The 23,094-nt window shown below is 39.1% G+C and overlaps 1 protein-coding gene across 3 annotated transcripts in view; it reads left to right on the top strand.

Moving 5' to 3' along the window:
* arhgef12a (Rho guanine nucleotide exchange factor (GEF) 12a) overlaps positions 1-23,094 on the top strand; it is a 194,334-nt gene that overhangs the window by 131,839 nt on the left and 39,401 nt on the right. For all 3 annotated transcript variants that reach the window (XM_034169299.1, XM_034169300.1, XM_034169298.1), the window contains 15 exons: positions 1,271-1,369; positions 4,108-4,157; positions 4,340-4,397; positions 6,428-6,597; positions 8,699-8,776; positions 10,699-10,803; positions 14,093-14,197; positions 16,849-16,983; positions 17,153-17,254; positions 17,455-17,565; positions 17,686-17,784; positions 19,093-19,135; positions 19,349-19,454; positions 19,655-19,792; positions 19,884-19,916. In XM_034169299.1, the coding sequence (XP_034025190.1) occupies positions 1,271-1,369; positions 4,108-4,157; positions 4,340-4,397; positions 6,428-6,597; positions 8,699-8,776; positions 10,699-10,803; positions 14,093-14,197; positions 16,849-16,983; positions 17,153-17,254; positions 17,455-17,565; positions 17,686-17,784; positions 19,093-19,135; positions 19,349-19,454; positions 19,655-19,792; positions 19,884-19,916 (1,432 nt within the window). The remainder of the gene's footprint in view (positions 1-1,270; positions 1,370-4,107; positions 4,158-4,339; positions 4,398-6,427; positions 6,598-8,698; positions 8,777-10,698; positions 10,804-14,092; positions 14,198-16,848; positions 16,984-17,152; positions 17,255-17,454; positions 17,566-17,685; positions 17,785-19,092; positions 19,136-19,348; positions 19,455-19,654; positions 19,793-19,883; positions 19,917-23,094) is intronic.

Here is a 23,094-nt window from a genome sequence, read left to right as displayed (position 1 = left end):
AATTGAATAGTTAAACTTGATTAACTTAACTTCGTGTCCTTTTGCTTTTCTGTGAGATGGAAAGCAGCCAGGGGATAAAAACACAGCACTGTGTTTTACAAAAACACACAAACACACTGCTTTGCTTTTAATACCCAATAAGTCTATTTCAGTCTATTTCTAACTCACTTTTTCTTAAAAGGCTTTATTTTACTCAGTGTGCCACTTTGTTATGTTCTAGCTGCTGCTGCTACATTAATTCAGTCATTCCATCGGTAATGTGCATGCACCACGTCATCTAATCCCTTTTTTGTGCGAGTGTTACAGCGCCACATACAGGCCTGGAGTACTGTATAATACTACAGCTTTTTCATCAGTGCTGTGTTTATGGACCACTTTTTGAAAACAACAACAAAAAAGATTATATCTTTGTCTGTGTGGACAAGGCCTTGGTTTGTAATTTTAGATAAAATGTAAAGCTGAAGTTACAGGAAATGTCTTTCATATTTATTTGGAAAAGGCAAAATGCTAGAGCTTCTCACCAAGAAAGGAGTGGAGTTACTCCCCTTAAGACTCCACCCCGCGTGTGCCTGACTATTAGCGCCATCATGGTCTAGATTTCTGGGGAGAACCCTGTCATTACTGTCTGTAATTAATTATATGTTAATGAACAGATGGTTATGAATTGTATGTGACGCTAGAGTGTACATCTACACACTCTAGCGTTTAAAGTTTTTGTTTGAGCATTTTAAGTTAATTTTGTGTTTTCTTTCTGAACTGGTGTCAGTCTCTCGTCATTGTTGCCAGACGTGACATAAGCACTAATCTCTTCTTGTCATACTAATTGCACATCACATGACCCAAAAAACAGCGTTCCTCCTTCTGGCCTGTGAAGCAGCGACTCATTTGTCTCGGATTTTAGTTCTGTTTTAAATGCCACTTCAGATGATGGTGAACAAAAGAACACATCGTTAAGCATCTTTACCTCGGCTTGTGAAAATATTATGACAGAATGACATTGTCTCCCGCAAAATTGTTGGTTCTTTGAAATCATTTTGGGACTGACTATTTGTGGGGTGGTTTTATGATGGCGGACTGCTGCCATGTTTAACGTGAACCAATATATACCACACATAGTGGAAATTAAATTTTGCACATGGAGATTTTGTTAAAACGTTCAAGAAATTTCAGTCACACTTTTTTCAGCTAAACAGAGAAAAATTCCACTGAGGAATCCAGGTCTTATTGAAGACACTGTTATGTCTGTGTGTCCTGTCTGTCTCGCTCGTAGGTCTAGTCCAGCGATGTGTAATCATCCAGAAAGATGAAAATGGCTTTGGACTCACTGTCAGCGGTGACAACCCAGTGTTTGTGCAGCTTGTCAAAGAAGGTAACGTGGAGTTTAAGGCTCAAAAGGAATAAGTCTTTACAATCACTGCTTTTGGACTAAAACATCACATTGTGACAGACTTTTTAATTTTCTTTTCAGTGGGTTGACATTTGGCTGTCGCAGTTAGTGTGCTTTATCGTCACTGATATGGTGTTTATTGGGGCCGCAGCAGCTTAAGAGTTGACGTTGTGGCCCGTGATGTTTCCTCTGCATTCGCTGTGACTTTGGTTTTATCTCTTCTCATTTTGAAGAGGGGACTTTGACAAGATACTCATGCAGTCCGCAGCAGGCTTCCTCTGCCTGTAGAGGATGATGGGGGGGTATTATCAGATGAGGGGGAAAGAAAACCCACTCCATCTGAGCTGTAGTCACTGAGAGACAGAAAAGCATTAAAAAGGATGGAGGACTTTGCTTATACTGTCATCTCCTGGTAATGGTATTACGTTACTGTCTGTTTGTATTTTATTACTCAGCAGTTCCTAATTTTAGGTTATAATTGGAAGCAAAACATGTTTTGCACGTTGTATCATTGCTGCCTCACTCATTCATTCTCTCGTATGTTTTATCATGCATCAAAATTACATGTTATATGCTGTAAAAACACAACATCTTATCAAGTATATTTTTCTACTTTCCAGCCACAATATCAAATCACTGAATCAGTAAAATTTCAGTTAGATAGAAGGACTTGTTTTTAGATAATAGATCTTAAAAATCTTAACTGGTCTTGGATGCATCTTGTTTTCAGTGATATCTGATAGAAAATGAAGTTTTTTGTTTTTTGTTTTTTTTTTGGACTCGCCATAAGATTTTCTTTTAATCTGTTGTGTTATTTAAAGATGTAACACTTCCTAATAGAACTTCCACATACAATTTCTTGAAATAAGGTCTTGAAATGAGCTAAGAAAACTTTTAAATTCTAGGTTATTAATATTACAAAGTGTTACATCTTTACAAACAGTACAAGTGCTTAAAAATCTGACAGTGAGTTAAAAATTGTGACGATATTTTGTCCATATGTCTTACCCGTGTTACCTGTGTGCTTGCTCGGGGGGGTTGGTAAGGTTAGACCAGTGATTTTCAACCTTTTTTGAGCCGCGGCACCCTTTTTATATTTACAAAATCCTGCGGCACACCACCAACCAAAATAATATTATAATGCTATTACCTCTGGTTTTGCGCAAAACCCAAATATCATTATTATTATTATTATTAATAGAAAATCGATACAGAGAACACCGCATTTCGAAAATCCTCAAGCATTTTGCGCTCTGATCTCAAGTAGGGCTGTCACGATTAGGAATTTCTGGAGACGATTAATTGTCAGACAAATAATTGCGATTGACGAATATATTGTCTATTTTTTTTTCTTTTTTTCGCTTCTTTATATTCTACTATTGTAGTATAATTACACAACTCTGGAAGAACGTTTGGCTTCTGTGAGTGGAGAAACTGGGAATGGTGCAACATTTTTATTTTTATCTTCATTTTACATACAGTCCCAACTTTTTCTGATTTGTGGTTGTTTCTGTTGCATTTCTGAAATTGTTTCTCCTCATCAGTCACATTTTGTGCTTAAACACTGCATTAAGCTCAAGATTGAACAAATAAATACCTTTGGAAAATAACAGCTGTTAAAGTTCAGAGTTCTCACCTGCTTTTTGTGATCTCTGCGTCTGAACATTGGTTTTTTTTTTGTGGCTCAGTTCATTCATATATTCTCATTTTTTAAATATGTTTTTAAAGATATTTGACCATTTATTTCATCTCATGATCTCATAAATTCAGCATACGACGCGCACGTGGTGTGAACAGGACGGTAACGGCAGAATCACACCTTTAGAGAAAGTTCAGAGAGAAGTAAAGGCAGCTTCATGTTTCCGTTTTGTTAACGTTCACTTGGGTTAAAATCCTCTCTCTGCTCCGCGCTCGCTGCGCACTGAACGTGTCGCGCCTGCATTCAGGAATCTCCCTCACCCATCCCCTCCCTCGCAGTCTGCAGCCTGTTAACTCCGCGCGCGCGCGCACACACAGGCACTGACACACACACCAACAGCTCCGCATTTTAGACGGCTTTTGAAGGAGACGGCACTGTTTTAATCGGCCGTCAGCCTCCTTGTTATTGTCCCGCCTTAAGACGAGAGCGAGGCTGCAGCACGTTTGACATCAGATTCTGAGTCGTTTTATGCTTTATGGATAAAATAAATAATTCACGGTAATCGCGAATATGAAAAATACCCACGGCACCCCTGACCCTAGGGTGCTGCGGCACCCCGGTTGAGAATCACTGGGTTAGACTATACCCTTGTGTAGCGCCTTGGGGTGACGTATGTTGTGATTTGGTACCATATCAATAAATTGAATTGAAAATAGACAAATATACTTGGTAAAATTTTGTGCTTTTTTTAGTGTATGTTCCTGCTGATATAGTTCCTTCACTGTCTCGGATCTCATAATAACCTGTTCCATGCTTAAATCCCTTTGTTTGTGGTGGAGCAGGAAAACTGGTCCTTACTGCTACATAACCACTGTTATGGACTTTTAAAGTGGCACCTACACAGTTACTCTGAAACATCTGGCCTGTCCAGGCTCTGTTCTATATTTACTGTGAAGAAATATCAAAAATCAAGTCTTATACTATTTGTGTTTTTAATTTTTTTTCTGCTTCCTCCATCATCCCTTTTTTCCTTTGGTCTCTAATGATACATAATGTTTTATTTGTCCTCCATGTTTGCCAGATGGAGCTGCTATGCGGGCAGGTGTGCAGACAGGAGACAGGATCATCAAGGTATTGTGTTGGAACACTTCATTGCTAAATACAACTGCAGCCCAAAGCTCCAGACTGCCACCTTGTGGGTAGTCAGCATTTTATCTGTTTCTACAAGATGCTGAGCCTGGAAGATGCTGTCATAAACAGAGTGCAAAGTTCTTTGTGTGATTTTTAGTTTAATAACAGTACCATTGTTTCAGGTTAATGGGACCCTCGTAACACATTCTAATCACATTGAAGTGGTGAAGCTCATCAAATGTAAGTTTCTTTTTTTATGTTTGGTACTGTGCAGTCAGGTCCATAGGTATTTGGGCAGTGGCACGGTATTTATTTATTTGCTTATTTACTGAATAATATTGCTTCAGTACATCACCACAGTGGAGATGAAGTTAAGCAAGCCAGGGGATGAATACATGAACATTTCCAAATTTGTTAAGAATGAAAAACTAAGAAAACATGGACATAAGTATTCATAGCCTTTGCCATGAAGCTCAAAATTGAGCTCAGGTGCATCCTGTTTCCACTGATAATCCTTGGGATGTTTCTCCAGCTAAAGTGGAGTCAACCGGTGGTAAATTCAGTTGAGTGGACATCATGATTTGGAAAGGCACACACCTGTTTACATATAAGGTCCCACGGTTGACATGTCAGAGCACAAACCAAGCATGGTCAAAGAAATTGTCTGTAGACCTCCGAGACAGTATTATGTCGAGGCACAAAACTGGGGAAGGGTACAGAAACATTTCTGCTGCTTTGAAGGTCCCAGTGAGCACAGTGGCCTCCATCATCTTTAAATGGAAGAAGTTTGGATCCACCAGGACTCTTTTTAGAGCTGGCTGGCCATCTAAACTGAGCGATTGGGGGAGAAGGGCCTTAGTCAGGGAGGCGACCAAGAACCCGATGGTCACTCTGTCAGAGCTCCTACATTCCACTGTGGAGAGACAAGAACCTTCCAGATGGACAACCATCTCTGCAGCAATCTACCAGTCAGGCCTGTAGGGTAGAGCGGCCAGACAGAAGTCACTCCTTAGTAAAATGCACATGGCAGCCCACCTGGAGTTTGCCAAAAAGCACCTGAAGGACTCTCAGACCATGAGAAACAAAATTCTCTGGTCTGATGAGACAAAGATTGAACTCTTTGGCGTGAATGCTAGGCATCATGTTTGGAGGAAACCAAGTACCATCCCTACAGTGAAGCATGGTGGTGGCAGCATCATGCTGTGGGGATGTTTTTCAGCAGCAGGAACTGGGAGACTAGTCAGGATTGAGGGAAAGATTAATGCAGCAATGTACAGAGACATCCTGGATGAAAACCTGCTCCAGAGCGCTTTTGACCTCAGACTGGGGGGACGGTTCATCTTTCAGCAGGACAATGACCCTAAGCACACAGCCAAGATATCAAAGGAGTGACTTCAGAACCACTCTGTGAATGTCCTTGAGTGGCCCAGACAGAGACCAAACCTGAATCTGATTGAACATCTCTGGAGACATCTGAAAATGTCTGTGCACCGATGCTCCCCATCCCATCTGATGGAGCTTGAGATGTGCTGCAAAGAGGAATGGACAAAACTGCCCAAAGATAATTGTGCCAACTGTGTGGCATCATATTCAAGAAGACTTGAGGCTGTAATTGCTGCCAAAGGTGCATCAACAAAGTATTCAGCAAAGGGTGTGAATACTGACGTACATGTGATTTCTTAGTTGTTGTTTTTTTAAATATAAATTTGCAAAAATGTCTTTAAAAAACTTTTTTCATGTTGTCATTATGAGATGTTGTAAGCAGAATTTTGTGGGGAAAAATGAATTTTTGCTATTTTTGAATAAGGCTGTAATATAACAAAATGTGGAAAAAGTGAAGCACTGTGAATACTTTCTGGATGCACTGTATGCTGGCTTCATGCTGGAATGGAACACAGAAGGATTTTCATACAAGAAAAGAGATCAGATCTCCACTTGAGTTTCCTTTGTACCATCTAGCAAACTGTAGCTGAAATCATACACATCATTGCTTTAAGAAAATTCCGCCTCTGTGCCACTCCGCTATCAATCTATACAACTGGTGATGCAACAGAGAAGAGTTGCTCTGTGTACAGTTTCTCCAGTTACAGCCACAGAAGCCTTTACCTGAATGAAAGCTTAAATTCTACACAAAGCAATCCTGATTATTTCATTTAAGCTTCATTATAAATCCCCAAAATTGTCACTGTCCAAATACTGGTGGACCTGATTAAAAAATCAAAATGCCAAACAAAATAAACCACATGTATTAATTTATTTTTCTCTTCTAGCGGGCTCTTATGTAGCCCTCACAGTGTTGGGGCGTCCTCCAGGACTTGCCCAGATCCCGCTGTCTGAAGCAGAGTCTGAAATGTTGGGCGTTAGCATTTCCTCTCCAAATTCGCCAGCAGGAGAACACCCCTACAGTTCTCAGGATCGCCTCTCCGCTCAGCCGGCATGGGTACTGAAGATATTGCTTACTTTTTCATTCTTGAGTCTGCTAACCCATCATGGTTCATGCATCATCTTCTTCCTTTTAAATATTCTCTTGTTGTTCATATGGCTTTTTGACCCAGCACAGTCCTACTAGTCCAGTCATTTTATGGTTTGACCCAGAACAAATTGCAACAGAAATGATTTTGGTGGCATTTGAACCCTGAAACTGTTTTATAAAACATACTAAAAGTCTAGAAAGATAAAAAATCGGGAACACTCCCAAAATCCAAGATGGCCACCCGAAAACATGCAAAAATTTGTTTTTTCCCAAATAACTCAAATAATATCAATATTTAAGCACATAAATGTATTGATGTTAACTATAAACTTGGGTATTGTGGACATTTTGACACCAAAATTGTCTATCTGTAGCGATTCTTGAGATACAGTCTATTTGTAATTTTACATACACTCGAGGACAGCAATTTGGTTTGTGTCCTATTACGTTAAAAATATAGCAGTTAAGGCCCAGAAATGTATTGAAGTTGAATATAAACTTGTGTATTGTGGACATTTTAGCACCAAAAGAATACCTGTAGCTCTTACAGTTTTTGAGATACAGCACATAAGCCATCTACACTTGGCTAAAAATTGTGAAATTATGTTGAAACCAAGTAACTGTTCTGAAATGTTCATTTAAAGAATGTAATAATAATATTCTTAGTGCTTGTCAGCTGCACTAACTTTTGTAGTGACACAGATGTAATCACACACTAATTTTACAGTAAAACCAATGAAGCATGATAATAATAAAAGTTCAGTATTGTGTACATCATGACACTTGAAATTTTACTTGTTCAAATTTCAGTCTCATCATCCTGGTTATCAATGAGTTGGCCTGTATTTGTACACCCTGTACCTCTGCAGTTGCCACACGCTGCTGAGCAATCTTAAGTTAAGTTTGCGACGTGTACATCGCAATGTAATACAGTCAGTACTGCAGTTACATCTCACAGCATGCAGAAGAGAATCTGGTGCTGCTTGCAAGTCAGTCATGATTGGGACAACCTGACTATCAGAAACTTTCCATCCCCATTCTTGCAATGGCATGTTGTCACCTTCATCTTCACCTTTCCATTCCTGAACTTGCAAGTAAACTGTCAGACTATGAAACTTGGCAGCTGCCAAAGTGGGTGGCAAACACTGTGGCTGCACATGAGTTGTCTTTGTTGCAACCTTATCACAAAAGCGCCTGTATCTGAGAGAACTGAGGCTTTCTCCAGGTTATCCACACAGCAGTGGTGTTACCAGTGTGCCCTGGTTGTGCATTGACATCCACTCTATTATACATAATATGTGAGTAACTTCTCTATTCATATTCCAGTGAAATATTGACTCAAAAAGATTATTATTACCTTCTTTAGATGAACATTTCAGAAATGGTACTTAGTTTTCAACATAACTGTGCTCAGTTTCATCAATTTTTGTTGAGTGTAGATGTATTTTTATACCATATCTCAAAAACTGTAATAGCTACAGCTATTTTTTGGTGCTAAAATGTCCACAATGCACAAGTTTATATTCAACTTCAATATATTTATGGGCCTTAACTGCAATATTTTTAATGTAATAGGACACAAACCAAATTGCCATCCTTGAGTGTATGTAAACTACATAGAGGCTGTATCTCAAGAACTGTTACAGATAGAGACCTAATTTTGGTGTCAAAATGTCCACAATACCCAAGTTTATATTTAACATCAATACATTTATGTGCTTAAATATTGATATTTTTTGAGTTATTTTGGAAAAACTAAATTTTTGCATGTTTTCGGACAGCCATCTTGGATTTTGGGAGTGTTCCTGATTTTTTTTTTTATCTTTCTAGACTTTTACTATGTTTTATAAAACAGTTTCAGGGTTCAAATGCCACCAAAATCATTTCTGATGCAATTTGTTTCGGGTTGACCCCTTTTTTTCATAAAATGACTGGACTATACCTGCGTCTCATTATTTCTTTCTGTTTGTATGTTTAATGCATATGATCTTTGTCTGAGTGCTTCTTGTTATATCATTCATGTTTTTCTCATATGATTTCACACTCCCTTTTTAATTTCCTCCCACAGGATGAGAACAACAGTGTTTGCAACCAGAAGGTTGATGTTTTCCAGAAGATACTCTCAAAAGAGCAGCACGATTTACAGGTTAGCATAACAATCCATGTCAGTCACTGTTGGAATAATGCTTCCATTGGCAATTGCTGCCTATAGTGAGATGATTTCCAACCTTTGTTCCACACAGTTGTGTGTATCTAAATCCTCTTGGTGAATGTTTTCATCAGCTCTGCACTCATCTTTTTTTTACATAGAACATTGCTGGAGGTAGGAAACAGGTTGTATGTCTCCACTTGATAAGACTGCAGTGCCTTTGTGACAGTATTCCCTTAAACATCCGACTCTTCACAGCACATCAAACTAGAGCCTGACCCATATGGGTTTTTTGTGGGGTCGATGCGGATATTAGGGAGCAAAAAAAATGAATAAATGTAAAACTAAGAGTTGCGCTTTGGCGCTATATAAATGAAAATAAATTGAAAATTGAAATTGAAACTAAATAAAAATTACAATTCAGTAGCTGCCGATCTATACATAAAAATGGCAATATTTCTTACATCTCATTATCAAACCCTTATGACAATGAAATGTCATTGAGACTTGATGTTTTACAGTTTAAACATGAACCAACGTACAGTACCAGTCAAAAGTTTGGACACCGTTTCCCGATAGCTTCACTTGGATTAGCAGTGGCCGTGTCACATCACTCAGCATTTGCATAAAATAGACTTATCATCGTGGTAGTTTTTAGACCTAGCAGTCTCTGTGAGTCGTCTTCTGTTGATTTGGGATATTTTAAACTTTTAATTGTTAATCTTTGTTTTGATGTGAATGGTGATCTAAAAAATGGATAGTGAAATTGCAGCAGTTGTAAAATCTAGATTTTATCATTTGAGACATCTGGCAACAGTGAAGTTTTTTTCAGGCAACATTTTGAGATGGTTATTCATGCTTTTGTTTCATCTTGTCTGGACTACTACAGTTCGCTTTATGTCGGAGTAAATCAGTCGCTTCTCTCCCATTTGCAGTTGGTTCAGAATACTGTGGCGTGGCTTCTCACAGGAGCTTGGGGGAGGGAGCACATGTCTCCCATCCTGGCCGCACTTCACTGGTTGCCGGTATATTTTAGGGTTCATTTTAAAGTTCTTATGTTTGTTTTTACCTCTGTCGTACATCTCTGGGCGCTCAGGGGAGATGGGGCGTTTTCTGTCATTACTCCTAAACTATGGAATAGCTTGTGTGTTAGGGAGGCGCCTTCATTTGTTATTTTTAAAGTTCATTTAAAACTCATCTTTTTTCTCTGGCTTTCATTACCAACAAGACTTAATTTGATAATTTGATTTTATTCTTATTTTATGTTTTTGTATCTTAATCTGTATTATGTTTGTAGTGTACAGCACTGTGTGTCAGTGGTGGCTGTTTTAAGGTGCTTTATAAATAAAGTTAGTATGGTATAGTCTTATTTTGGCCACACCCTGCTGGCGGCATAATGACCACTTGCCTCTTGTCACTGTAAAATGGCCACTGTGAGTGAAAATGAATGGCAACTGGTCACTTTGCTAATGTGATTTAGGGATGAGGGGAGTCCCGGCCATGGTAGAACAGTCAGTAATTCCTTTAGAGTACCCTCCAGCTGGATAAATTATGCAATGACACCATCCAACAACGAAAGTGTTTCATTTTCATTTATTTATATAGCACCAAATCACAACAAGCTGCCTCATGTTTTTTTTTTTGTTTTTTTTTGCGTTATTTATTTGATAAAACAAAACTTCATATCGGTAAAAATAATACAGCTGCCAATATGTTTGTCATCAGCTTGTATCGCCTGATATTATTGTTGCAAACCGATATACCGTTTGAGCTCTACATAAAACATGATACTATTGCCAGTCATTTTGTGTTGCAATTACACATCTGTATTCTAAACATTGTCATTATTGTATTGTCATTATTGATCGTCAGCCTTATTTCTACCATGCATTCTAATTGCCACACCTCTTGTTGTCCAGGCAACGAAGAACTCCTCCCTGAAACTACTGAAAGACATTCATGAAGCTAAAAAACACATTCCTCCACAGCAGGGTCAACGTTTCAAGGCCACTGTGCCAACACAGGTAAAGCACATCAACACTTCCTGTCAGTGCATCTATATCCATGGAATTTGAGCCTGAAGACATAGCACCTACTGACAGCGACCTTCCACAACTTGAATGCATCGTGTGTGACACTGTATTACATTTAGAGATCATTTCACACAAACATTAATCCTAATCTCATCAAAGGATGACAAACACTCTGGAAAACCAAACCTTTGTGTCTGTGTGACACATTATTTTATATCAGCCACTAATTGTGTCCTTTTATGTCTGTTAACATGTTGATCTGCTCTGTGCTTTTCAAGAAATTAGATGTTTTAATGTAGTCACAGTGCTGATACATTCTGTTTATTAGGCATTTCACAGAGCCTGTTAGTTTACGCTTCATTTTTGTTCAAGAGATCATTTTATCCACTTCTTCAGGATGGTGATTTATGTCACTATATCTTAAGGATTGAAATACAGATGTTGCAATTTGTTGCCAGATATACCCTATAAACATTGATGTTGAGTCAAGTCTGGGAATATGCACCATTGTCATGTGTCACTGCATTCACGGCACCATGGAACCGCCTTGGGTCCTACATGACAGACACCTGGTCGGTCTCCTTCTCTCTACAGTAACTGCTGCAGCCAGGTGAAGTGTGGGCATCTCCTTAACCTTCTCCGGCCACTGAGGACCTGAACACAAAAGCATTTATATGGTGGATCATGAACAGAGGAATGTGCCACATGGCCAAAATGTTGAAACTGAAACTGCTCCCTCACAATGCAAGTGATACTCTGCATCTGAGTCTTCCTAAGTTGCCACTCGTTTAACAAAAAGTCATTGAAGCGGTGCCCAAGGATTCTTCAAAGAGTCCTGGTAATAATGATACCAATACAGTTGTTTTCTCATGTCACTTGTTAGTTTCACAAGCATACAGTAAGACAGGACGCACCAAGACTTGGACCTTCGTTCTCCCACAAAGATACCTGTATCACTAACCACCTCTGTCCAGTGATTTCATGGCTCCATCTGTCTGTCTCAAAGACCAAGAACCCAGAGACTTGAATGTCACTGCCAAGATAAGTGAGTGGCTCTACAACTTCAAGACTTTGGCTGTGTACAGACAAATGGTAAATGGACTGAATTTATATAGCGCTTTTCCATCTGCATCAGACACTCAAAGCACTTTACAGATGTGAGGGTGCTGCCATACAAGGTACTCGCTACACACTGGGAGCAACTGGAGGATGAAGGATCTTGCCAAAGGGCCCATAGTGATTTTCCGGTCAGGCTGGGATTTGAACCAAGGATCCTCTGGTCTCAAGTCCAACGCTTGAACCACAAGACCATTACTTCCCCTAGACACATTTCTGATGGCATTAATGGAAGTCATTAAAATTCATTGCCCTGGATGTTAGTCTCAATCCAAGGCAAACACCAACCCAGACACTCCGATTCCTCACTCAGCTTCTCAGGTACTGCAATCGGTGTATATTCGTTGATTCTGCAAAGATCACAGTATCATCCAAAAAGTTAAGGTCAAGAAAGCTTTACTAACTAAGAAAAGTACTTTAGTGGGCAGATATGTGAAAAAGATGTTCACTTCCAACAGAAAGTGTGAGATTTTGCATACAGGGGTATTTTCTAATGCGGAATTAAAATATTGCCGGATCCAAGAGGTTTAACCATTGGGTTTGCTGCCATCTTGAATTCCAATATGGTTGCTATGTTGAAACATTGATAGTTACTAACTTGGGACACAAGTTACTGAATTTTGGTAGACAAAGGTATTTTGATATGCTGAATTAATAATACAGTTATTAATGTATAACAATTTATGCATTAATTGTTAATACATTAGTATTATTTTTAATTCATAATATATATATAATATATATATAATTTATAATATAGTTAATTTAATTCTACTATACATGTCACCCGCAACCAGATACCATCACCATAAGTCCTGAATAATAAATAAATAAAGAACACAAGTTAAGAAATTATTGGAAAGAAGAGTGTCAGGCCTATTGTTATCCAAAGTTCTATTGCCTGCAAAAATATTATTGCATTATCAAGAACCTGAAATAGAATTTTAACAAGTCTTTCACATAGGAACACCCACCTGAAAATGGGAAAAAAAAATGACAGGTTAAGGTATGTCAGCCAGTCTTAAGTGTAAAATATCTGCCAAATTTACCTGTAAATGTACTCAATGATATTCTACGCCATCAGAATACTGCTGCATATGATTTGGATTTCATCAAAACCAACAGATTTATACCTGTTTCACATTGTTAGCATGTTTACCCAGGACTTTTGCTTCAGTTCATTTGAACTGGTCTCCCAGGAGAGCCTGCTTTTTTCCTGGATTAGTGGACCAACATTCTAACCACTGAGCTGTCCTGACTCTGACAAACTGTCCGACTGACATTCGAAGGTGATGAGGTTTCAAAGACTGGAGTATGCAATCTAATGAACCAATAATGCTGGCGGCCATCTGTAATTCTCATTTTTCTTCTGGATCCCTTGGCAAAAGTGCTTGGATCTGGCAAAATCTGAAATCAGCATACTTCAACGATTCTGTATGCAAATTTACATACTTTCTGCCAAATGTGAACGTCTCTGGCAATTTTTGTTACATATCTGCTGCACTACTTAACTTGCTGGTTTCTCCAACTTTACCCAGCACCTAGTCTATACAAATTTGAGCAACGTGGGAGCCAGAACATCCCTGATGAACACGTATTCACTGGGAACAACTCAGCTTCTCTGCCATCGCTCTTCACAGCTCTCACTGTATCTGTGTTCAGGCTTGCTATGATGCCCAGCAGCTTCTTGGGGATCCTGCGAATTCTTAGAATGTCCCACAGAGCAGCCTCATCAGATGAATCAAACACTTTGTGAAAATCAACACGGGCTTCAAAAAAGCACTGTTGATCAGTTCCATTTATTTATATAGCACCAAATCACAACATATAAGTCACCCTAAGGTGCTTTGCAAGGGTATGGTCTAACCTTAGCAACCCCTCGAGCAAGCATTTAGTCAACACTGGTCACTGAGACATTGACATTGAGATGTTACATGCTCATCACAAAGTACTTTCTATGGGCACAAATGTGCAATTGTTGGACGTTGAGCATATTTAGCTTGAAACCACAACTACATAACAGGTAAACATAGATTATTTCCTGTTTTGCACATTTACTATTAGTTTTCATGAAAAACTTTAATTAGAGATCAGAGGGAACACCCTTATTGTAATGACCATGCTTGCAAGTTGTGACAGTTATTATCTTTGTATGACTCTTTAGGAAGCCGTTCCAGTTGAAGATGTTGATGGTAACATGTTTGAGACAGAGCACACGCCTGCCTCAAAAGGAGACAACAGTACAGACTTGTCTTGGATCAGCTCTCCTGTAAGTCCTCACCTGTCAACTTTCCAAATCTTGATTATGATGATATATCTAAGTGATAGCGTCAGGGTAATTCCATATGATAATGAGCAAATACTGTACATAGGAGTCGTCCAGTGAGTGTTCCTAATTATTTGTGGGAGGTCGGGGTGGAATTGAGGGCAAGACAATGATGTAAAAGTAAGTCTGTTAGGCTGCTCCTTTGTTTTCACTCCTGGTTGTCACAGCAGATCCCAGGTGGATCTGCACATTGAAGCAGTGAAATTTTGGCAAAATGGACAAACCTGCCACATCACTTTTTTTACTTAGATTTTTGAGGTGTCTTTGAATTCAGCCCTCTGTAGATTGCCATTTTTCATTACCATCAAGCGATGTGCCATACTTTCATTCCTAACACATTACCCAGTCTATACCAGGAAAGATAACCAGCATGATTTTTTCCCATTGAAGTCTGATATGTTTTCAATGGGTTCCAATAACCCCCACATGATCTATAATGTTGCTAGAAATGTAGGTCATGGCATCTGATCACTTGAATTTCTCTCCTTAAGAGGTAGAAATTCTAAATTGTTTCCAGAAAGTGCAGTTTTTTTATCATATTGGTAATATCATATCATGACTCCCTTATTTAAATGCTAAGGAAGAAAATTATAGTGGTGCCAAAGAAAATGATACTACAACCCTAATTCCAATGAAGTTGGGATGTTGTGTAAAATGTAAATAAAAACAGAATACAATGATTTGCAAATCCTCTTCAACCTATATTCAACTGAATACACCACAAAGACAAGATATTTAATGTTCAAACTGATAATGTTTGTTGTTTTTGCAAATATTTGCTCATTTTGAAATGGATGCCTGCAACACGTTGCAAAGAAGCTGGGACAGTGGTATGTTTACCACTGTGTTACATCACCTTTCCTTCTTACAACACTCAGTAAGCGTTTGGGAACTGAGGACACTAATTGTTGAAGCTGTGTAGGTGCAGTTCTTTCCCATGCTTGCTTGATGTACGACTTCAGTTGTTCAACAGTCCGGGGTCTCCGTTCTCATATTTTGCACTTCATAATGTGCAGGACTGCAGGCAGGCCAGTCTAGTACCCGCAGTCTTTTACTACAAAGCCACACTGTTGTAACACGTGCAGAATGTGGCTTGGCATTGTCTTGCTGAAATAAGCAGGGACGTCCCTGAAAAAGACGTTGCTTGGAAGGCAGCATGTGTTGCTCCAAAACCTGGATGGACCTTTCAGCATTGATGGTGCCATCACAGATGTGTAAGTTGCCCATGCCATGGGCACTAACACACCCCCATACCATTACAGATGCTGGCTTTGAACTTTGCGCTGGTAACAATCTGGATGGTCTTTTTCCTCTTTTGTCTGTAGGACACAACGTCCATGATTTCCAAAAACATTCTGTGTACTCATCAGAGCACAGCACACTTTTCCACTTTGCGTCTGTTCATTTCAATAGAGCTCCGGCCCAGAGAAGCCAGTGGCATTTCTGGATGATGTTGATGTATGGCTTTCGCTTTGCATGGTAGAGTTTTAACTTGCACTTGTAGATGTAGCGACAAACTGTGTTAACTGACAATGGTTTTCTGAAGTGTTCCTGAGCCCACACAGTAAGATCTTTTACACAATGATGTTGGTTTTTAATGCAGTGCCGCCTGAGGGATTAAAAGTCATGGGCATTATGTCTAGAAAGTTCTCCAGATTCTCTGAATCTTCTGATTATATTTTGGACTGTAGATGATGGAATCCCTAAATTCCTTGCAATTGAACATTGAGAAACATTGTTATTAAACTGTTGGACTATTTTTTCACGCAGTTGTTCACAAAGTGGCGATCCTCACCCCATCTTTGCTTGTAAACAGCTGAGCCTTTGGATGGTCTTTTTATACCCAATCATGACACTCACCTGTTTCCAATTAACCTGTTCACCTGTGGAATGTTCCAAAAAGGTGTTCTTTGAGCATTCATCAACTTTCCCAGTCTTTTGTGGCCCCTGTCCCAGCTTTTTTGAAACGTGTTGCAGGCATCCATTTCAAAATGAGCAAATATTTGCACAAACACAAAAATGTCTATCAGTTTGAACATTAAATATCTTGTCTTTGTGGTGTATTCAATTGAATATTAGTTAAAGAGGATTTGCAAATCATTATATTCTGTTTTATTTACATTTCACACAACATCCCAGCGTCATTGGAATTGGGGTTGTATTATTATTTATTTATTTTAAATATTATTTAAACATATCCTTGTTTTCATTCAGGACCATGGGCAAAAGTTCCTTCTTTTCATTGCTCTTTAAGTTATTTTTAAAAATGGAAAGCAAAATTATGTTTGTTTCACATAACATAACAGTTCCAACATCAGTTTTGCTGTTCCAAAAAAATGTTTCGATTTGTGATGGGGGAAAAAAAAAACGTGATCCAGTCTGAACAATGGGTTTTGTGATTTGTTACACCCCCATTAGGAATGATGTCAAGTTTGTTTATAGAACTTACTGTCAAACAGGAAAAAACATTTTCAAACTGATGATATGCAAGAAATCTGATAATTGGGCCGTATCAGTTCCTGAATTTGTTGGTGTTTGTTTTTTTGTTTGTTTTTCCCAATGCACATGATCAAATAATTGTTGCATTCTTTCAGATTTCTCGTGGATTTGGGCCTGGATCTCCAGACAGTTTATGCTCAAAAGAGTCCTCCTGTCCCAGCCCAAAGAGCACTCCCAGGAACAGCTACAACTCCTGCCACTCCCCAGAGGCAGAGGATACTACTGACCTGGTACTTGCACAAATGCGCCTCACAAAACATCTCCCACACTTTACTGTGTTACATGCTGGAATAGTGCATCCTTTTCGACATGTTTCTAAACCTTATATTGTATCATGTCAGCCCAGTGTGAGTTTATGAGAAAGACCTCTGCTTTAAAATACCTCTGTCATGTCCGCAGGACTCTCTGTCCCCTGTCGCAGTCAGCAGCCCTTCCTCATCCCGCATGGTTTCTCATATCATTGGAGCTGAAGATGACTATTTCGATTCAGACCAGGAGCAGGTACTTTGTCACAGAATGCTGTTAACGCCTGCAGTATTTTACTCATAACACCACTTGACACTCTGGTCAGATGTCTTTAGGAGACCTTGTTCTGTTTATTAATGGCACACCTCAGGCCAAAACCAAGATAAGAAATATGATTGAAATTACCTTGTCACATTTGAGGTCATCGCTGATGTCAAGAACACAATCTGTTTCAGACAAATGGCCAGTGTAACAGCTTTAACAGCATCGAGCTGCTCAAATCTCGGCCCGCACACCTCGCAGCCTTTCTGCATTATGTCATCTCTCAGTTCGACCCCGCTCCCGTGGTAAGACACTTTTCTGCCACACCTTGTTATAAATATTTTATGTTTTAATTTCCCATGTGTGCAGCCTGCCACAGTGTGCAGCCTGCAGTTTTATAATTATTCCTGAATGTGTGTGCTCAGCTGTGCTACCTCTATGCTGACCTGTACAAGCAAACCAATTCCAAAGAGACCAGAAGAGTATTCATGGATCTTCATACTTTCTTCATTGACCGTGGAGCAGTAAGTAGAGTTTATGCTCCTCACAGTCAAATTGAGACAAATTTGGATATTTTAGATGTGATTATTGTCATCTTTAAAAAAAAAAAAAATTCTTATCTTAGTCATTTTGTGTAATCGAGCTTTGTAAACCTTTTGTTACACATTTAAAGTGACAAGACTACAGCAGGTGTTTTTTTTCTGTACTCTTATAGTCTTTAGGAGTGGAACAGATACGCACACACACACACACACACACAGTTCATGTTCAGCCTGCTTTCAGTGCGGTGGAAACAACACAAAATTACACTGCTTTGTGGGTGTGTTTTTTTTTTGTATGTTTGTTTTTATTATCACCCTGGGATCACTATAACCCTCTGTATCAAATATAGGGGGTTATAGTGATCAGCATGTCCATCTGTCCATCCATCCGTTTTCGCTTGTGAGCATGATATCTCAAAAACCAGTTGACCAATTTTGTTCATATTTCCATAAGGGCGACCTTAGGTAATCCCATGACACCCGTCGATTACAGTGATTTTGGGGCCAATTTCAAAGTCACAGCGAGATATTCAAGATTATGTCATTGCCACAATTGTTAGCGCAATATCTCAAGATCCAGTTGATTAATTTCATTCATATTTAGCATAAGGGTGTACTTGGGTGATGCTCTGACACTTTGTGTTACTGATTTGTGGGGACCGGGCGGGGGGTTGGGGTATGTCATCTCCTGATGACTCTTGTTAATTAAATGAGAAGGGGGAGAAGTTTGTGTTGGGGCTCTACTTTCAGCATGTGTTTAAAACCCGTGTTCTGAACAACAGATTATATAGGGTTCCAGTGGATACTTAAAAAGTCTTTGAAGTCGTTGAGATTCTGGAGTTGAACCCCAATCTTGCACCAGTGCCATTATTGAGTTGCTCCTATATGTTTGTCATATAAATGGTAAGTGGACTGCATTTATATAGCACTTTTCCATTTGCATCAGTCGCTCAAAGCGCTTTACAATTATCCCTCACATTCACCCCGATGTCAGGTTGCTGCCATACAAGGCGCTTACTACACACCGGGAGCAATAGAGATCACTAAGAGCAAGGGCCCTTAGTGATTTTCCAGTCAGGCGGGGATTTGAACCCAGGAGCTTCTGGTCTCAAGCCCAACACCTTAACCACTACACCATCACCTCCCCCGCCATATGTACTTATTTATAAGAAAAATGTATTCATAAAAATGCAGTAATTGGTAAGTAATTGGTTATTGTCGTATTTTTGTTAACATTCCCTAACCATAACTTTGATATGAAATTATAGATTATTTTTCTTCTAATTTCAGAATTTGAAAGTTGCTGTTCCCGAGTCAATATCTGCTGATCTTGGTGGGTTTTTCAGGCTGTCTGTGTTTAATTTTGTTGTGTGCTTTGTGTAATTTATTATTCACGGTCATGCTGTTGTTGGTCCAATTCCACCATTTGCACAGTCTCATTATGCAGTTCCTGTGAAATTCAACACTTTCTTTTTATTTAGCAAATATTTACTGTATAAATGACACAGTTCTTTGAGAAATGGTGTGTGTCTTGTTGCATTTACAGAGCGGCGGCGGACAGAGCTGATCCCAGAAGAAATAAACAGACAATATGTTCAGACACTGCAGGCCTCATTACTTCCTGACATTCAGAAGAACCTCGAGGATTTCAGGTAAACTGCTAGTCTTAAAGTGATTAAACATTTTTATTTATCTGTAACTAACACGAACTTCAAGCTAATTAACCAACATAAATCAACAAAAGTACACATTCTTATTGCTGAGATTAGACTGGTTTCAGCTGGTTTTTTAGTGCACCGCTTTCTGTTTCTTTATCAACCTCTCTTACAACCTGATTTGTTGGTACATGTAGGCAAAAGCGCAGTATGGGCTTGACCATGGCTGACGTAGAGCTGGCCAGACTGGACCAAGAACGCATCAGAGATCGTGTCACTCTGGAACGCGAGCGGTCATATGCCGAGAACATCATCACCAAGATAGAAGATGTCCTGTCAGTACACGCGTGGACACCAGATACTTAGTCTCTCAGTAGACGATGTCAAACGTCACTAAATTTTTTTCTCCTCTTGTACTGTTTATAGATTAACAACTCAGACCACAGAGGAAGAGAAATGGTAAGCTTACCAATTCTGCTGTGCGTGTGAGTGACAAGTGAACGTATGCCTGTTTTCATTTTCACAGGGTTGCAGTGATGCCGATAGTGGATGCTGAAACATTCATTCATGCTTTGTGTCCTTCAGAATTGACTATTGCAGTGTACTATTTTCTGATTGATGACAAAATCACTGCAAGCCAGTGATGTAAGGTGATGACTTGATGTCTTTGATACTAGGCCTCTTCAGAGAATTCTTGGCTACTGTGGATATACAGTATATCCGCAAAGTATTGACAGTGCTTCTCTTTTTCTACATTTTGTTATGTCACAGCCTTGCTTCAGAATGGATGAAATTTATCTTTTTCCTCAAAATTATCTTAAAAAATTTTTTGTTCAGATTTTTGCAAATTTATTAAAAATGAAAAACCTAAGAAATCACATTCAATTCAATTTAATTCAATTTATATCGTGCCAAATCACAACAAAGCTGCCTCAAGGTGATTCGCACAAGTAAGGTCTAACCTTACCAACTCCAGGAGCAAGCACACAGGTGACAGTGGTAAGGAAAAACTCCCTCTGATGATTTGAGGAAGAAACCTCAAGCAGACCAAACTCAAAGGGGTGACCCTCTGAATGTGCCATGCTACCGACACAGTTGACAATACAAATATACATGAAATTTGTGGGAGTCCATGCTGGTGTACAGGACAGGAGGCTTCTAGAAGAAGGTGCCCACTCCCAATTCTGGATGAAGCCGCATCTAAAACAGAGAGGAAAAAAAAAAACAATCAGGTGGCAGAAAGACAATACATACAGTATAATTTGTCAGCATTAAGCAACAAGAAAAAAAGAAGAAATACTAAGGAGATCGCCTGCCACAAGCCCTAAGCTTCACTAAAAGACCCAGACTTTAGATAAAGTTGAGGCCGCAGCCCGCTCTCTTTACTAATAAAATAAAATGACGTTGAATGTACACAAGTTTTCACAGCCTTTGCCATGAAGCTCAGAATTGAGCTCAGGTGCACCCTGTTTCCACTGATCATCCTTGTGATGTTTCTGCAATTTAGCTGGAGCCCACCTGGGGTAAATTCAGTTGATATGCCAAGATATGAAAGAGGGGCTTCAGGACAACTCTGTGCATGGCCTTGGAAAGAGGTGTCATTTGATTTAAAATGGTGATTTGCTTTGAAGTTATTGATTGCGGAATGAATAAAAACTGTCCGTGTGAAGTTGTGAACAATTCTTGCAGAAAAAGAGTCCCGTATAGAGACTTTAATCAGCAGAAAAGGTGAGTCACGACTGGCATCTTTAATTGTGGACGCGGTGCTTCTAATCAGAACCCGTGAGTCCATAATATCAGTGGGCACAGTGAGAGGATACGTAATGTAGCCTCCAGTACAGTAGAAGAACTGCTGGCACAAACACATGACAGCTGGACTGGATGTTGCATTTCTTCTTGTGTAGTAGATGAAAACGAGGAGGGAGTTATTGTTTATTTCTTGCAAAACATTTTCATCTCGTTTTTATTCACCAACAATAATGCACATTTACACACTTTTAGTTAGTGTTTTTTAAGAACATTGGTGCTGTCTCGTCTTGGTCATGGAAAAAGGGTTGTTGACGAACATATTTCGTCTTGTTTTGTCTGACGAAATTAACACTAATAGGGTAGAAAATGAAGTACCTTAAAATAAGTCATTTATATACCATTTTAAAGGGTATTGTCTGGAGTATTAACCTGTGAAGTTTCAGAGCTTAATATCTGCTCAGTGTGGATACACAGCTGAATCAACATTTAGCGTGCCTCGCTGCAGGCAAAACAACAAAAGAGTATTTTTGAAGATTCTTGGACCATATTTTGACTAGTCTCCTTCCTTAAAACTCACACTCTTCCAACGGCATGCCCGTATTTCTGGTCCAATATGAGATACACACAGATATGATGTAAACAAAAATGTGATGTACAGCAACTGAGAGAGATTTGTTGGAACTGTTAGCTACTGCTTGAAGTGTTCCAACAAAGATGCATTGTGAGTATCAAACAACAGTGCACTCTAACTCATGGCATAGTTCCAAGCTGGTTCTGTAACAATTAGAATGCTAGAGCGTGATGTACACAAATCATGACGTAACATGTCTGTGCATCATTCATGGACTTGGTATAGAATAGATTCAAATAAATAGCTGACTAAATAGTAACTAAATCTTAATTATACCTTAACTAGTGCCATTCCATAAAAGGCTGCCCTGCATCATTGGTATGTCATCTCTGGGGTGCAAGTTTTGTGACGTACAAAAATGTGACATACTCTGTAACAGGTTTCTATGCAACAAGCCTATGTCAAACAAAAGGCTACTTTGAGAGGCTAAGATGCGACATATCATTTACGTTGTGAGGGAACACCAGTTATGCCTTTTTTCTCATGTCATTCTTTTCTCTGTGCATGATTCAGCACACAGGTGCATCAGTAATGAGGACCCCAGTGACTGGAAAGCACCAATGGGGTGTGCATAGTTCATCTGGCTGAGGCAGACAGATGGCTACTTTTGAGTGGGCATTGACCGGTTGTCTGTCTGTTCTGTAGTGTGGTGGATGCGGTGAGGCACTGCATTAACACTTGCTCCCAGGCTAGATCTACCGCTGAAACATGCAGTCCGTCTGCAGATGATCCAAAATATGGCTGCTGAATTTCTGCTGCGTGCCTGACAGTGTGTTCAACTGATGTTTTTAAAGCTCGGCTCAAGCATTTTCTTTTCTCCGCCATCTACAGTTTTTGGTGCTGCGTGATTTTCTTCTTGATGATATTTTATTGTAATTTTTATCCTTGTTTGTCATTTTTAAATGTTTTAAATGTCACTTTTTAAATGTTGTTTTTAATTGTATTTTTCCTGTGTTTTATTAAGTGGAGTACTTTGTATATATGTTTGAACATGCTATAAAATGAAAAACATTTATTTTTATTATTATTATTATTATTAATATTATTATTATTATTGCTCAAAGGAAATCAGGGGCTCCCATCAGTGAATTTCATGCTTTTTTCCCCAAAAGCATTTGACAGTTTTTCATAGATGTGCTAGTTATTTTTAAAGGGCTAATTAAAAAAATAATTTATTTTTCTGAGCAAGGTCAGCTCATTGATGTGGAGACCAAGTTTAAATAACTGAAGCATTTGACCACTCTCAGAAGCAAAAAT

The sequence above is a fragment of the Thalassophryne amazonica genome, chromosome 4 (genome assembly GCF_902500255.1).
Source record: "Thalassophryne amazonica chromosome 4, fThaAma1.1, whole genome shotgun sequence".
Classification (NCBI taxonomy): domain Eukaryota; kingdom Metazoa; phylum Chordata; class Actinopteri; order Batrachoidiformes; family Batrachoididae; genus Thalassophryne; species Thalassophryne amazonica.
Note: the sequence above shows the minus strand (reverse complement) of the source record. Positions and strands in the feature narration are given on the sequence as shown.